The 18301-nt window shown below is 45.2% G+C and overlaps 1 protein-coding gene across 1 annotated transcript in view; it reads right to left on the bottom strand.

Moving 5' to 3' along the window:
- The window catches only part of atp2c1 (ATPase secretory pathway Ca2+ transporting 1), a gene marked incomplete at its 5' end in the record, with an annotated part of 28735 nt that extends 16971 nt beyond the window's left edge, over window positions 1-11764 (bottom strand). The window contains 11 exons of the mRNA XM_079227209.1: window positions 3446-3512; window positions 3596-3671; window positions 4098-4166; window positions 4627-4776; window positions 5171-5279; window positions 5364-5425; window positions 5514-5549; window positions 6017-6106; window positions 7856-7972; window positions 9142-9243; window positions 11741-11764. Of these exons, the coding sequence (XP_079083335.1) occupies window positions 3446-3512; window positions 3596-3671; window positions 4098-4166; window positions 4627-4776; window positions 5171-5279; window positions 5364-5425; window positions 5514-5549; window positions 6017-6106; window positions 7856-7972; window positions 9142-9243; window positions 11741-11764 (902 nt within the window). The remainder of the gene's footprint in view (window positions 1-3445; window positions 3513-3595; window positions 3672-4097; window positions 4167-4626; window positions 4777-5170; window positions 5280-5363; window positions 5426-5513; window positions 5550-6016; window positions 6107-7855; window positions 7973-9141; window positions 9244-11740) is intronic.
- Between the last annotated feature and the right edge of the window lie 6537 nt (window positions 11765-18301).

Raw genomic sequence — 18301 nt, 5'->3', positions numbered from 1 at the left:
GTTTTGTGTTTCTATTGGTGACTGTTCTTGCGTTGCGTTTCTACTGGTGTCTGTTCTTGTGTTGTGTTTCTATTGGTGGCTGTTCTTGTGTTGTTTTGCATTTCTATTGGTGGCTGTTCTTGTGTTGTTTTGTGTTTCTTTTGGTGGCTGTTCTTGTGTTGCATTTCTATTGGTGGCTGTTCTTGCGTTGCGTTTCAATTGGTGGCTGTTCTTGTGTTGTGTTTCTATTGGTGGCTGTTCTTGTGTTGTGTTTCTATTGGTGGCTGTTCTTGTGTTGTTTTGCATTTCTATTGGTGGCTGTTCTTGCGTTGCGTTTCTATTGGTGGCTGTTCTTGCGTTGCGTTTCTACTGGTGGCTGTTCTTGTGTTGTGTTTCTAATGGTGGCTGTTCTTGCGTTGCGTTTCTACTGGTGGCTGTTCTTGCGTTGCGTGTCTACTGGTGGCTGTTCTTGCGTTGCGTTTCTACTGGTGGCTGTTCTTGCGTTGCGTGTCTACTGGTGGCTGTTCTCGCGTTGCGTGTCTACTGGTGGCTGTTCTTGCGTTGCGTGTCTACTGGTGGCTGTTCTCGCGTTGCGTGTCTACTGGTGGCTGTTCTTGCGTTGCGTGTCTACTGGTGGCTGTTCTTGCGTTGCGTTTCTACTGGTGGCTGTTCTTGCGTTGCGTTTCTACTGGTGGCTGTTCTTGCGTTGCGTTTCTACTGGTGGCTGTTCTTGCGTTGCGTTTCTATTGGTGGCTGTTCTTGCGTTGCGTTTCTATTGGTGGCTGTTCTTGCGTTGCGTTTCTATTGGTGGCTGTTCTTGCGTTGCGTTTCTATTGGTGGCTGTTCTTGCGTTGCGTTTCTATTGGTGGCTGTTCTTGCGTTGCATTTCTATTGGTGGCTGTTCTCACGTTGCATTTCTATTGGTGGCTGTTCTCGCATTGCGTTTCTATTGGTGGCTGTTCTTGCGTTGCGTTTCTATTGGTGGCTGTTCTTGCGTTGCGTTTCTATTGGTGGCTGTTCTCGTGTTGCGTTTCTATTGGTGGCTGTTCTTGTGTTGTTTTGTGTTTCTATTGGTGGCTGTTCTTGCGTTGCGTTTCTACTGGTGGCTGTTCTTGCGTTGCGTTTCTACTTGTGGCTGTTCTTGTGTTGTGTTTCTACTGGTGGCTGTTCTTGTGTTGTGTTTCTACTGGTGGCTGTTCTTGTGTTGTGTTTCTACTGGTGGCTGTTCTTGTGTTGTGTTTCTACTGGTGGCTGTTCTTGTGTTGTGTTTCTACTGGTGGCTGTTCTTGTGTTGCGTTTCTACTGGTGGCTGTTCTTGCGTTGCATTTCTACTGGTGGCTGTTCTTGCCTTGCATTTCTACTGGTGGCTGTTCTTGCGTTGCATTTCTACTGGTGGCTGTTCTTGCGTTGCGTTTCTATTGGTGGCTGTTCTTGTGTTGTGTTGCGTTTCTATTGGTGGCTGTTCTTGTGTTGCCTTTCTACTGGTGGCTGTTCTTGCGTTGCGTGTCTACTGGTGGCTGTTCTTGCGTTGCGTTTCTACTGGTGGCTGTTCTTGCGTTGCGTGTCTACTGGTGGCTGTTCTCGCGTTGCGTGTCTACTGGTGGCTGTTCTTGCGTTGCGTGTCTACTGGTGGCTGTTCTCGCGTTGCGTGTCTACTGGTGGCTGTTCTTGCGTTGCGTGTCTACTGGTGGCTGTTCTTGCGTTGCGTTTCTACTGGTGGCTGTTCTTGCGTTGCGTTTCTACTGGTGGCTGTTCTTGCGTTGCGTTTCTACTGGTGGCTGTTCTTGCGTTGCGTTTCTATTGGTGGCTGTTCTTGCGTTGCGTTTCTATTGGTGGCTGTTCTTGCGTTGCGTTTCTATTGGTGGCTGTTCTTGCGTTGCGTTTCTATTGGTGGCTGTTCTTGCGTTGCGTTTCTATTGGTGGCTGTTCTTGCGTTGCATTTCTATTGGTGGCTGTTCTCACGTTGCATTTCTATTGGTGGCTGTTCTCGCATTGCGTTTCTATTGGTGGCTGTTCTTGCGTTGCGTTTCTATTGGTGGCTGTTCTTGCGTTGCGTTTCTATTGGTGGCTGTTCTCGTGTTGCGTTTCTATTGGTGGCTGTTCTTGTGTTGTTTTGTGTTTCTATTGGTGGCTGTTCTTGCGTTGCGTTTCTACTGGTGGCTGTTCTTGCGTTGCGTTTCTACTTGTGGCTGTTCTTGTGTTGTGTTTCTACTGGTGGCTGTTCTTGTGTTGTGTTTCTACTGGTGGCTGTTCTTGTGTTGTGTTTCTACTGGTGGCTGTTCTTGTGTTGTGTTTCTACTGGTGGCTGTTCTTGTGTTGTGTTTCTACTGGTGGCTGTTCTTGTGTTGCGTTTCTACTGGTGGCTGTTCTTGCGTTGCATTTCTACTGGTGGCTGTTCTTGCCTTGCATTTCTACTGGTGGCTGTTCTTGCGTTGCATTTCTACTGGTGGCTGTTCTTGCGTTGCGTTTCTATTGGTGGCTGTTCTTGTGTTGTGTTGCGTTTCTATTGGTGGCTGTTCTTGTGTTGCCTTTCTACTGGTGGCTGTTCTTGCGTTGCGTTTCTATTGGTGGCTGTTCTTGTGTAGTTTTGCGTTTCTATTGGTGGCTGTTCTTGCGTTGCGTTTCTATTGGTGGCTGTTTTTGCGTTGCGTTTCTATTGGTGGCTGTTCTTGCGTTGCGTTTATATTGGTGGCTGTTCTTGCGTTGCGTTTCTACTGGTGGCTGTTCTTGCGTTGCGTTTCTATTGGTGGCTGTTCTTGCGTTGCGTTTCTATTGGTGGCTGTTCTTGTGTTGCGTTTCTATTGGTGGCTGTTCTCGCGTTGCGTTTCTATTGGTGGCTGTTCTCGCGTTGCGTTTCTATTGGTGGCTGTTCTCGCGTTGCGTTTCTATTGGTGGCTGTTCTCGCGTTGCGTTTCTATTGGTGGCTGTTCTCGCGTTGCGTTTCTATTGGTGGCTGTTCTTGCGTTGCGTTTCTATTGGTGGCTGTTCTTGCGTTGCGTTTCTATTGGTGGCTGTTCTCGTGTTGCGTTTCTATTGGTGGCTGTTCTCGTGTTGCGTTTCTATTGGTGGCTGTTCTCGTGTTGCGTTTCTATTGGTGGCTGTTCTCGTGTTGTTTTGCGTTTCTACTGGTGGCTGTTCTTGTGTTGTGTTTTCATTGGTGGCTGTTCTTGTGTTGCGTTTCTACTGGTGGCTGTTCTTGTGTTGCGTTTCTACTGGTGGCTGTTCTTGTGTTGTGTTTCTACTGGTGGCCGTTCTTGTGTTGTGTTTCTACTGGTGGTCGTTCTTGTGTTGTGTTTCTACTGGTGGCTGTTCTTGTGTTGTGTTTCTACTGGTGGCTGTTCTTGTGTTGTGTTTCTACTGGTGGCTGTTCTTGTGTTGTGTTTCTATTGGTGGCTGTTCTTGTGTTTCTACTGGTGGCTGTTCTTGTGTTGTGTTAATACGTATTGCACAGACAGACGTCAGCTACCTGACTCCAATAGTGAACATGTCCAGGATCCTCTTCCCCTGCAGCCAGCCCATCAGCATGATGACCCCTGAGAACCAGACAACACTGTTAACACAGAGACATGATGACGAGGTTCGAAGAGGAGATGAAGAGGACTGAACACCAACACACCGATGATGCCGAAGGAGTAGAGCGACAGCTGCTTCCCCAGCAGGTCCATGCTCTTCTGCAGCGGAGTCTTAGGAGCCTGAACACAACACACAGGAAACAATGAAGAGAGAGGAGTCTAGTCTGTAGCTCTACATCAGAACCTGCAGCAGGTGAGTCTAGTCTGTAGCTCTACAAAGAGAACTTGCAGCAGGTGAGTCTAGTCTGTAGCTCTACATCAGAACCTGCAGCAGGTTGAATAGTGTTCTACTTTGGAATAGAGCGGTACCTGTCTGAACTGAAATGGAGCTACAACAGCTGCTTTGTTAGTGAAGCCTTTGAAGTCCATAACCAGAGACACGCTGTGATGCGTCCTCAGGTCTTAATGTCTGGACTTCACTTGAAGCTAAAAACAGACTGGAGGAACCGCTCTGCTAGAGTCCAGATCAGATTCAGATGTTCTGCTAGAGTCCAGTTCAGATTCAGATGTTCTGCTAGAGTCCAGATCAGATTCAGACCCACGTACCTCTTCTGCTTGCATCATCTTGAAAACCTCCCCAAACTCAGAGTTCTCTCCGGTCCCGATGACGATGCCCTGAGGAAGATATCTCATGTCAGTCCTGAGTTCTGTGTTCTGGTTCAGGACCGAGTTCAGATCCAAACCCAGACCACAGGAACCACTGCTCACGTGTGAGCTTCAGTCCACCGCCTTCATAAAGGGTTTCAACAACAACGTAGAATATTCAGAGGAATAACTTAAAGAATTCAAAATGTTCAACAACAACAAATAATAAAACCACAAAGATCATGAAACACTCCGACTGAAGAGGTCCGGCAGCATCGCGGCCACATGGTTTTATAAAAGCTGAAAGAGAAGAACCAGGACCAGAACCGGGACGTCACTCACTGGACTCACACAGAACCTCATTTTGCTGGTTCTAAAAGGTCTGCAGGGGAAGTCCTCACATCCACAACCAGGAAGCTGTTTACCTTCCAACAGGAAGGGGAGGAGGAGGAGCAGGAAGAGGAGGAGGAGCAGGAGGAGCAGCAGGTACCTTGGCTCTGCCGCAGCGCACCAGCGTCCCCATGAAGGCCACGTTGCTGCGGGAGGCGATGTCTCCGCTGGAGGGCTGGTGGACGGTGGACTTGGAGCACGGAGACGTCTCACCGGTCAGACTGGACTCATCCACACACAGGTCTGAGGCCTGGGGGCAGACAGGTCAGGGGGTCAGACAGGTCAGGTCCACCATGAGAGGGAGACAGGTCAGGTCCAAGAGGAGAGGGAGACAGTGTTGGTGCGTTCTGTCCCTGATGATGTGGTGCGTTCTGTCCCTGATGATGTGGTGCGTTCTGTCCCTGATGATGTGGTGCGTTCTGTCCCTGATGATGTGGTGCGTTCTGTCCCTGATGATGTGGTGCGTTCTGTCCCTGATGATGTGGTGTGTAAATGTCCTGTAGAGGTGAAGCTGCTCCTGAGATGAACTGTGAAGTTTTTGTCACACACTGGAGTGCCTTCCTGTCCTGAAGTTCAGTTTCATACCATGATTGAGCTGGTAAGAGAGAGAGAGAGAGAGAGAGTGTTATAGTGTGTGTGTGTACCTCCACCAGCCTCAGGTCTGCTGGGACTCTCTCCCCCACCGACAGACAGACGGTGTCTCCAGGAACCAGCTCTCTGGCCAGAAGGTGCTCCAGGTGTCCGTCCCTCACACTGAGAACACAAGGTTCAAACACGTCACAGTGTGTGTGTGTGTGTGTGTGTGTATATATATATGAAGAACAAATAAATTCTCACCAGTGACATTCTGGAGGCACCAGCTTCCCCAGTTCTTCTAGAGACTTCTCTGATCGATACTCCTACACACACACACACACACACACATTAATTTATTGTGGCCATAAGAATAAACATAAAACATGATTTTATTTTATAAACAGGACTCACCTGGACAAAAGCAACCGTCACTACTATGATGATGGCCTGAGAGAGAGAGACACAAAGAGAGAGAGAGAGAGAGAGAGAGAAGGAGACAGGGAGGAGAGAGAGACAGAGAGGAGAGAGAGACAGAGAGAAGGAGAGAGAGAGAGAGAGACAGAAGGAGAGAGAGAGAGAGACAGAGAGGAGAGAGAGACAGAGAGGAGAGAGAGACAGAGAGAAGGAGAGAGAGAGAAGGAGAGAGAGAGAGAGACAGAAGGAGAGAGACAGAGAGAGAGAGAGACAGAGAGAAGGAGAGAGAGAGAGACAGAAGGAGAGAGACAGAGAGAGAGCGAGAGAGAGAGAGACAGAAGGAGAGAGACAGAGAGAGAGCGAGAGAGAAAGGTTAATCTGGTCCCTCTAGTTCCACCATCTGATCTAGTGCTCAGTATTCACTTCCACGGTTCTCCATCAGCTGGTTCTGTTATACCTTCAGTCAGTCAAGGTTCTAGTGTTCTCCGTGTAGAACGTACCACAGTGATGCTGATGGCGTCATCAAACTGGTGCATGAGGACGCTGATGACGGCCGACGCCAACAGCAGCAGGATGAGAGGATCTTTGAACTGAGAGAGACGGCAGGGGGTTAGTGAGAACCAGGTCTTAGTCAAAGACCCGGTCCTGTACCAGGTCTTAGTCAGAGACTCGGTCCTGTACCAGGTCTTAGTCAGACCCGGTCCTGTACCAGGTCTTAGTCAGAGACCCGGTCCTGTACCAGGTCTTAGTCAGAGACCCGGTCCTGTACCAGGTCTTAGTCAGAGACTCGGTCCTGTACCAGGTATTAGTCAAAGACCCGGTCCTGTACCAGGTCTTAGTCAGAGACCCGGTCCTGTACCAGGTCTTAGTCAGAGACCCGGTCCTGTACCAGGTCTTAGTCAGAGACTCGGTCCTGTACCAGGTATTAGTCAAAGACCCGGTCCTGTACCAGGTCTTAGTCAGAGACTCGGTCCTGTACCAGGTCTTAGTCAGACCCGGTCCTGTACCAGGTCTTCGTCAGAAACTCGGTCCTGTACCAGGTCTTAGTCAGAGACCCGGTCCTGTACCAGGTCTTAGTCAGACCCGGTCCTGTACCAGGTCTTAGTCAAAGACCCGGTCCTGTACCAGGTCTTAGTCAGACCCAGTCCTGTACCAGGTCTTAGTCAGACCCAGTCCTGTACCAGGTCTTAGTCAGACCCAGTCCTGTACCAGGTCTATACAAATGTCCTCAGGCTGCCTTTGTTATGTGACAGTCGTGGTGCGTTCAGGTTTTTCCGGTATAGTGGGTCCTCTGACTCAGTATTTATTTCCAGCAACGCACTGAAAGACATTTGACGTCTTAAAGTACAAGGTGTGTCACATTCATCTTCCTCGAGGATCTTAAATCTGTAGCGCGGCGACAATCCTCCTGACTCAAATAAACTATTGTTATGTAAAGTCACACAGCTGGTTTGCAACTACCTTCTCCAGTATCTTAGAGAGGAAGGGAAGGTTAGAGATAGGTCTGTAGTTAGCCAACACCTCTGGATCCAGAGTGGCTTCTTAAGAAGAGGGTTCATTACAGCTACTTTAAAAGACTGAGGTCCATGACCCGTTACTAAAGACCCATTGATAATATCTAGTAGAGAGGCGCTAATTAAAGGTACAACTTCCTTAAACAGCTTAGTCTGAACAGGGTCCAGGAGACAGGTAGACGATTTAGAAGTAGAAACCATTGAAGACAGTTGGTCGAGGTTGATGGTAAAACATTCATCCAGACACACAACAGGGCCCACAGCCTCCTCCATGGCCATCCCACCTGAGGATGGACCGGCAGTACTCGAGGGCAGGAGATCACCGATCCTGCCTCTAATAGCCAGAATCTTACCATTGAAGAAGTTCATGAAGTCATTACTACTGAGGTCTATAGGAATACACGGATCCACCGAGCTGTGACTCTCAGCCAGCCTGGCCACAGTGTTAAAGAGAAACCTAGGGTTGCTCTTGTGTTTCTCTATTAGTGATGAGTAGTAGGCTCCTCTGGCATTACGGAGGACCTTCTTATATGTTCTCAGACTATCCGCCAAACCAACCAGGACTCCTCCAGACCGTTGGAACGCCATATGCCCTCAAACTTCATGATGCCTGCTTCAATATGCGGGTCTGAGGGTTGTTCCACGAGGACACAGTGGACCACGAGGACACAGTGGACCACGAGGACACAGTGGACCACGAGGACACAGTGGACCACGAGGACACAGTGGACCACGAGGACACAGTGGACCACGAGGACACAGTGGACCACGAGGACCATGAGCACCAGGAGGACTCTGGGTAGGCCCCTCAGAGGAGCAGGCTACCTGGGAGATGTATTTCCTCCATAGCGGCTCCTCTTCACTGATGTCGAACTCGTTCCAGCCGTGGTAAGTCCTCCTGCGGCTCACCTCCTCCTGGTTCAGGCCGAGCTGCAGGTCTGCCTGCAGGGACACCCACAGGTAAGGTTATTACACAGAGAGGACACAAAGAGGACACAGAGAGGACACAGAGAGGAGACAGAGAGGAGACAGTGAGGACACAGAGAGGAGACAGAGAGGAGACAGTGAGGACACATAGAGGACACAGAGAGGACACAGAGAGGACACAGAGAGGAGACAGTGAGGAGACAGTGAGGACACAGTGAGGACACAGAGAGGACACAGAGAGGAGACAGAGAGGAGACAGTGAGGACACAAAGAGGACACAGAGAGGACACAGAGAGGACACAGAGAGGACACAGAGAGGACACAGAGAGGAGACAGTGAGGACACAGTGAGGACACAGTGAGGACACAGAGAGGAGACAGTGAGGAGACAGTGAGGAGACAGTGAGGACACAGTGAGGACACAGAGAGGACACAGTGAGGACACAGTGAGGACACATATAGGACACAAAGAGGACACAGAGAGGACACAGTGAGGACACAGTGAGGACACAGTGAGGAGACAGAGAGGACACAGTGAGGAGACAGTGAGGACACAGTGAGGACACAGTGAGGACACAGTGAGGACACAGTGAGGAGACAGTGAGGAGACAGTGAGGAGACAGTGAGGACACAGAGAGGAGACAGTGAGGAGACAGTGAGGAGACAGTGAGGAGACAGTGAGGAGACAGTGAGGACACAGTGAGGACACAGAGAGGACACAGAGAGGACACAGTGAGGACACAGTGAGGACACATATAGGACACAAAGAGGACACAGAGAGGACACAGTGAGGACACAGTGAGGACACAGTGAGGAGACAGAGAGGACACAGTGAGGACACAGTGAGGACACAGTGAGGACACAGTGAGGAGACAGTGAGGAGACAGTGAGGACACAGAGAGGAGACAGTGAGGACACAGAGAGGAGACAGTGAGGAGACAGTGAGGAGACAGTGAGGACACAGTGAGGACACAGTGAGGAGACAGTGAGGACACAGTGAGGAGACAGTGAGGAGACAGTGAGGACACAGTGAGGAGACAGTGAGGACACAGTGAGGAGACAGTGAGGAGACAGTGAGGACACAGTGAGGACACAGTGAGGAGACAGTGAGGAGACAGTGAGGAGACAGTGAGGACACAGAGAGGACACAGAGAGGACACAGAGAGGACACAGAGGACAGCGTACCTGCAGGACACACACCACTTCGTGGATGGGGAGTTCGCTGGCTTTCCTGGAGGTTAGTACTGGGACCATGGTCTCATCTTCACTGAGTTGTCTTTGGGAAAGCTGCCACACACACACACACACACACACACACACACACACACACACACACACACACACACACACACACACACACACACACACATTAGAGCTCTGATCCTCAGCAACCAGGAAGTCACTGGTTTACATCTGATGATTCTATTAGGTGAGGGCCAACCTTCCAGTATGAACAGTCTCCCCCTGAGGCCCAGAGGCCCCGCCTCCCCCTGAGACCCCACCTCCCCTGAGGCCCAGAGGCCCCGCCTCCCCCTGAGGCCCCACCTCCCCCTGAGGCCCAGAGGCCCCGCCTCCCCCTGAGGCCCCACCTCCCCTGAGGCCCAGAGGCCCCGCCTCCCCCTGAGGCCCCACCTCCCCCTGAGGCCCCGCCTCCCCCTGAGGCCCCGTCTCCCCCTGAGGCCCCGCCTCCCCCTGAGGCCCAGAGGCCCCGTCTCCCCCTGAGGCCCCGCCTCCCCCTGAGGCCCAGAGGCCTCGCCTCCCCCTGAGGCCCAGAGGCCTCGCCTCCCCCTGAGGCCCAGAGGCCCCGCCTTCCCCTGAGGCCCCGCCTCCCTCTGAGGCCCAGAGGCCCCGCCTTCCCCTGAGGCCCAGAGGCCCCGCCTCCCTCTGAGGCCCAGAGGCCCCGCCTCCCTCTGAGGCCCAGAGGCCCCGCCTCCCTCTGAGGCCCAGAGGCCCCGCCTCCCTCTGAGGCCCAGAGGCCCCGCCTCCCTCTGAGGCCCAGATACTTCTCAGGTATTTCTCACCTACTTTCAAGAAGTCACAGACCGTCTGGAGGACAGGAGGTACAGCTTCTCTCAGTCTGTCCTCCTCAGTCTGCTTCCCGCTTCCTTATTCATTGGCATGTTATGTAATGTAGTGATACTAATATGGGATTTCTATGGATATGGATTGCTTTGTTAGACTCTAACAGACCGTACGTTACAGGATGTGTCTTTGTACATAGTACATGTACACCTGTACTAGTCTACATAGTACATGTACACCTGTACTACAGTCTACATAGTACATGTACACCTGTACTAGTCTACATAGTACATGTACACCTGTACTACAGTCTACATAGTACATGTACACCTGTACTAGTCTACATAGTACATGTACACCTGTACTACAGTCTACATAGTACATGTACACCTGTACTAGTCTACATAGTACATGTACACCTGTACTAGTCTACATAGTACATGTACACCTGTACTACAGTCTACATAGTACATGTACACCTGTACTAGTCTACATAGTACATGTACACCTGTACTAGTCTACATAGTACATGTACACCTGTACTAGTCTACATAGTACATGTACACCTGTACTAGTCTACATAGTACATGTACACCTGTACTAGTCTACATAGTACATGTACACCTGTACTACAGTCTACATAGTACATGTACACCTGTACTAGTCTACATAGTACATGTACACCTGTACTAGTCTACATAGTACATGTACACCTGTACTACAGTCTACATAGTACATGTACACCTGTACTAGTCTACATAGTACATGTACACCTGTACTACAGTCTACATAGTACATGTACACCTGTACTAGTCTACATAGTACATGTACACCTGTACTAGTCTACATAGTACATGTACACCTGTACTACAGTCTACATAGTACATGTACACCTGTACTAGTCTACATAGTACATGTACACCTGTACTAGTCTACATAGTACATGTACACCTGTACTAGTCTACATAGTACATGTACACCTGTACTACAGTCTACATAGTACATGTACACCTGTACTACAGTCTACATAGTACATGTACACCTGTACTACAGTCTACATAGTACATGTACACCTGTACTAGTCTACATAGTACATGTACACCTGTACTAGTCTACATAGTACATGTACACCTGTACTAGTCTACATAGTACATGTACACCTGTACTACAGTCTACATAGTACATGTACACCTGTACTACAGTCTACATAGTACATGTACACCTGTACTAGTCTACATAGTACATGTACACCTGTACTAGTCTACATAGTACATGTACACCTGTACTAGTCTACATAGTACATGTACACCTGTACTAGTCTACATAGTACATGTACACCTGTACTACAGTCTACATAGTACATGTACACCTGTACTAGTCTACATAGTACATGTACACCTGTACTAGTCTACATAGTACATGTACACCTGTACTACAGTCTACAATCACTTCATTTGCATATATATTCGCTTCCCTCCATACATATACATACACATAACCCAGGCTAACTATAACCCAGGCTAACCATAACCCAGGCTAACCATAACCCAGGCTAACTATAACCCAGGCTAACTATAACCCAGGCTAACCAGCAGAAGCGACCTCGGCGGCTCGCGCCAGCTGCCGCGGAGGTTCCGGGTCCCGGAGCTTCCGGTAGCGGCAGCAGCTCACCGGGAGCTGAGCTCACGGGTGTGACGCAGCTTCCGGTCCAGAGGACACGGACACGCGGAGACAACAGTCTCCGTGAAACCGAGAAACTCACCAGCAGCTCCCGGTTCTTCTGCATCTTCCGTCAAATCACACCGCGGAGCACTTCCTCTTACGGAGACGCGTCACCGTGACGCGCTTCCGGTAACCTGTCAAAAGAAGAGCCGTTTGTTTACGTAGGGATGGGCCGGAAATAATTCCTTCTTCTCCTTCTTCTTCTTCTCTTTCTCCTTCTCCTTCTCCTAATTCTTCTTCTTGTTCTTCACCTTCTTGTTCTTCGTTTTCTTTTTCTTGTACTTCTTCTCCTCCTTCTGCAGGTTTCAAAAGACCATTTAAAAGCTCTTACTTTGAAAGTCAACCCGTCTGACTTCCGGTGAAGTTCCCCTCTCAGTGCCAGAAAGTTCCTTTCTCTCCAAACAAAGATCTCATCTTTTAAACAGAATGGCTGACTTGGTGATGAAACACGGGACAACTCAGAGTTTGATCACAATAGAATATAAAACAAATAAATCGGATTTAGAATTATTTAGAATTGTAGATAAAATAAATAGATCAAATAAGATGACAGTAAAACACAGCAGGGAGCTTTGATCTGATATCACACATGTTCCTGACATCACACATATGTTCTGATATCACACATGTTCCTGACATCACACATATGTTCTGATATCACACATGTTTCTGACATCACACATGTTCTGATATCACACATGTTCCTGATATCACACATGTTCTGATATCACACATGTTCCTGACATCACACATATGTTCTGATATCACACATGTTCCTGACATCACACACATGTTCTGATATCACACATGTTCCTGATATCACACACATGTTCCTGATATCACACACATGTTCTGATATCACACATGTTCCTGATATCACACACATGTTCCTGATATCACAACATGTGTGTGATATCACACACATGTTGTGATATCACACATGTTCCTGACATCACACACATGTTCTGATATCACACATGTTGTGATATCACACATGTTCCTGACATCACACACATGTTCTGATATCACACATGTTCCTGATATCACACACATGTTCTGATATCACACACTGCTCGTTAGCTGACGAGCAACACTGCCACTTTAACAACTTGAACAAGTAGCTGAAGACACTTCTGCACTGCAGTAAGGTTTCAGAACAGTGTGTAGTAGTACTTGTATTAGTACTTGTAGTAGTACTTGTACTAGTGCTTGTATTAGTACATATACTTGTAGTAGTACTTGTATTAGTGCTTGTAGTAGTACTTGTACTAGTACTTGTATTAGTACCTGTAGTAGTACTTGTAGTAGTACTTGTACTAGTACTTGTATCTTGATAATATAACTTTAATTAGAAGATAAAGCCTTATTGATATCATACATACGAGAGGGAGTGATCCCTCTCTTAATAGACCATTTTTACAGTAACGTCAGGTGACCAGCAGGGGCGCTAGCGGGTTCTGTGTTTCCGGTTTGACCCGGAAGCACAACAACAGCTGCTCACCGAGCCTTTAGGCTGCTGCTACGTTAACGGTCAATATTCACGGTGAACGGTCCGTTTAACGTGTTGGCACCGGGACCGCGACATGACGACGACCGGAAGTCTGTCTCCGTTAGCAGCTTCCGCTTCACCGTCCACTGCTCGTTAGCTGAAAAAGCATCCTCCTCCTCCTCATTATCATCATCGACAACAACAACAACAACAACAGTAGCAGCGGTCCTGTCAACAGCAGCTGGTAACAATGCTACATTTAAAACAGTGAAACACGTACAAGTGTTGCTAAATAGTTTATTTACAGGAGCTAATAACGGTTAGCTAGCAGCTAGCATGCAACATTAGCACTGTTATGAGCTCGTGATGCGTCACATGACTGGTTTAAGATGTTACGTTTACATTAATGTAAACATGTAGACATGTAGACATGTCACTATATAAACATGTAGACATGTAGACATGTCACTATATAAACATGTAGACATGTAGACATGTCACTATATAAACATGTAGACATGTAGACATGTCACTATATAAACATGTAGACATGTAGACATGTCACTATATAAACATGTAGACATGTCACTATGTAAACATGTAGACATGTCACTATGTAAACATGTAGACATGTAGACATGTCACTATATAAACATGTAGACATGTAGACATGTCACTATATAAACATGTAGACATGTAGACATGTCACTATATAAACATGTAGACATGTCACTATGTAAACATGTAGACATGTCACTATGTAGACATGTAGACATGTAGACATGTCTACATGTCTACATAGTGACATGTCTACATGTTTACATAGTGACATGTCTACATAGTGACATGTCTACATGTCTACATAATGACATGTCTACATGTTTACATAATGACATGTCTACATAGTGACATGTCTACATGTCACTATGTAGACATGTAGACATGTCACTATGTAAACATGTAGACATGTCACTATGTAGACATGTCACTATGTAAACATGTAGACATGTCACTATGTAGACATGTCACTATGTAAACATGTCACTATGTAAACATGTAGACATGTTATTATGCAAACATGTAGACATGTCACTATGTAGACATGTCACTATGTAAACATGTAGACATGTAGACATGTCACTATGTAAACATGTAGACATGTCACTATGTAGACATGTCACTCTGTAAACATGTAGACATGTCACTATGTAGACATGTCACTATGTAAACATGTAGACATGTCACTATGTAAACATGTCACGATGTAGACATGTCACTATGTAGACATGTCACTATGTAAACATGTCACTATGTAAACATGTAGACACGTCACTATGTAAACATGTAGACATGTCACTATGTAGACATGTCACTATGTAAACATGTAGACATGTCACTATGTAAACATGTAGACATGTCACTATGTAGACATGTCACTATGTAAACATGTAGACATGTCACTATGTAAACATGTCACTATGTAGACATGTCACTATGTAAACATGTAGACATGTCACTATGTAAACATGTAGACATGTCACTATGTAAACATGCAGACATGTCACTATGTAAACATGTAGACATGTCACTATGTAGACATGTCACTATGTAAACATGTAGACATGTCACTATGTAGACATGTCACTATGTAAACATGTAGACATGTCACTATGTAGACATGTCACTATGTAGACATGTAGACATGTCACTATGTAAACATGTCACGATGTAGACATGTCACTATGTAAACATGTAGACATGTCACTATGTAAACATGTAGACATGTCACTATGTAGACATGTCACTATGTAGACATGTCACTATGTAAACATGTAGACATGTCACTATGTAAACATGTAGACATGTCACTATGTAGACATGTCACTATGTAGACATGTCACTATGTAAACATGTAGACATGTCACTATGTAGACATGTAGACATGTCACTATGTAGACATGTCACTATGTAAACATGTAGACATGTCACTATGTAGACATGTCACTATGTAAACATGTAGACATGTCACTATGTAGACATGTAGACATGTCACTATGTAGACATGTCACTATGTAAACATGTAGACATGTCACTATGTAAACATGCAGACATGTCACTATGTAAACATGTAGACATGTCACTATGTAGACATGTCACTATGTAAACATGTAGACATGTCACTATGTAGACATGTCACTATGTAAACATGTAGACATGTCACTATGTAAACATGTAGACATGTCACTATGTAGACATGTCACTATGTAGACATGTCACTATGTAAACATGTAGACATGTCACTATGTAGACATGTCACTATGTAGACATGTCACTATGTAAACATGTAGACATGTCACTATGTAAACATGTAGACATGTCACTATGTAAACATGTAGACATGTCACTATGTAGACATGTCACTATGTAGACATGTCACTATGTAAACATGTAGACATGTCACTATGTAGACATGTAGACATGTCACTATGTAGACATATCACTATGTAAACATGTAGACATGTCACTATGTAGACATGTCACTGTAAACATGTAGACATGTCACTATATAGACATGTAGACATGTCACTATGTAGACATGTCATTATGTAAACATGTAGACATGTCACTATGTAGACATGTAGACATGTCACTATGTAGACATGTAGACATGTCACTATGTAGACATGTAGACATGTCATTATGTAAACATGTAGACATGTCACTATGTAGACATGTCACTATGTAAACATGTAGACATGTCACTATGTAGACATGTCATTATGTAAACATGTAGACATGTCACTATGTAAACATGTAGACATGTCACTATGTAAACATGTAGACATGTCACTATGTAAACATGTAGACATGTCACTATGTAGACATGTCACTATGTAAACATGTAGACATGTCACTATGTAGACATGTCATTATGTAAACATGTAGACATGTCACTATGTAGACATGTCACTATGTAAACATGTAGACATGTCACTATGTAGACATGTCACTATGTAGACATGTAGACATGTCACTATGTAGACATGTCATTATGTAAACATGTAGACATGTCACTATGTAGACATGTAGACATGTCACTATGTAGACATGTAGACATGTCACTATGTAGACATGTAGACATGTCACTATGTAAACATGTAGACATGTCACTATGTAGACATGTCACTATGTAAACATGTCACTATGTAAACATGTAGACATGTCATTATGCAAACATGTAGACATGTCACTATGTAGACATGTCACTATGTAAACATGTAGACATGTAGACATGTCACTATGTAGACATGTCACTATGTAAACATGTAGACATGTCACTATGTAGACATGTCACTCTGTAAACATGTAGACATGTCACTATGTAGACATGTCACTATGTAGACATGTCACTATGTAAACATGTAGACATGTCACTATGTAAACATGTCACGATGTAGACATGTCACTATGTAAACATGTCACTATGTAAACATGTAGACACGTCACTATGTAAACATGTAGACATGTCACTATGTAGACATGTCACTATGTAAACATGTAGACATGTCACTATGTAAACATGTAGACATTTCACTATGTAGACATGTCACTATGTAAACATGTAGACATGTCACTATGTAAACATGTAGACATGTCACTATGTAAACATGTCACTATGTAAACATGTAGACATGTCACTATGTAAACATGTCACTATGTAGACATGTCACTATGTAAACATGTAGACATGTCACTATGTAAACATGTAGACATGTCACTATGTAAACATGCAGACATGTCACTATGTAAACATGTAGACATGTCACTATGTAGACATGTCACTATGTAAACATGTAGACATGTCACTATGTAGACATGTCACTATGTAAACATGTAGACATGTCACTATGTAGACATGTCATTATGTAAACATGTAGACATGTCACTATGTAAACATGTAGACATGTCACTATGTAAACATGTAGACATGTCACTATGTAAACATGTAGACATGTCACTATGTAGACATGTCACTATGTAAACATGTAGACATGTCACTATGTAGACATGTCATTATGTAAACATGTAGACATGTCACTATGTAGACATGTCACTATGTAAACATGTAGACATGTCACTATGTAGACATGTCACTATGTAGACATGTAGACATGTCACTATGTAGACATGTCATTATGTAAACATGTAGACATGTCACTATGTAGACATGTAGACATGTCACTATGTAGACATGTAGACATGTCACTATGTAGACATGTAGACATGTCACTATGTAAACATGTAGACATGTCACTATGTAGACATGTCACTATGTAAACATGTCACTATGTAAACATGTAGACATGTCATTATGCAAACATGTAGACATGTCACTATGTAGACATGTCACTATGTAAACATGTAGACATGTAGACATGTCACTATGTAGACATGTCACTATGTAAACATGTAGACATGTCACTATGTAGACATGTCACTCTGTAAACATGTAGACATGTCACTATGTAGACATGTCACTATGTAGACATGTCACTATGTAAACATGTAGACATGTCACTATGTAAACATGTCACGATGTAGACATGTCACTATGTAAACATGTCACTATGTAAACATGTAGACACGTCACTATGTAAACATGTAGACATGTCACTATGTAGACATGTCACTATGTAAACATGTAGACATGTCACTATGTAAACATGTAGACATTTCACTATGTAGACATGTCACTATGTAAACATGTAGACATGTCACTATGTAAACATGTAGACATGTCACTATGTAAACATGTCACTATGTAAACATGTAGACATGTCACTATGTAAACATGTCACTATGTAGACATGTCACTATGTAAACATGTAGACATGTCACTATGTAAACATGTAGACATGTCACTATGTAAACATGCAGACATGTCACTATGTAAACATGTAGACATGTCACTATGTAGACATGTCACTATGTAAACATGTAGACATGTCACTATGTAGACATGTCACTATGTAAACATGTAGACATGTCACTATGTAGACATGTCACTATGTAGACATGTAGACATGTCACTATGTAAACATGTCACGATGT

The sequence above is a fragment of the Taurulus bubalis genome, assembly GCF_910589615.1.
Source record: "Taurulus bubalis genome assembly, chromosome: 12".
Classification (NCBI taxonomy): Eukaryota; Metazoa; Chordata; class Actinopteri; order Perciformes; family Cottidae; genus Taurulus; species Taurulus bubalis.
The sequence above is the reverse complement of the archived record's forward strand: the minus strand, read 5'-3'. Positions and strand labels throughout refer to the sequence as shown.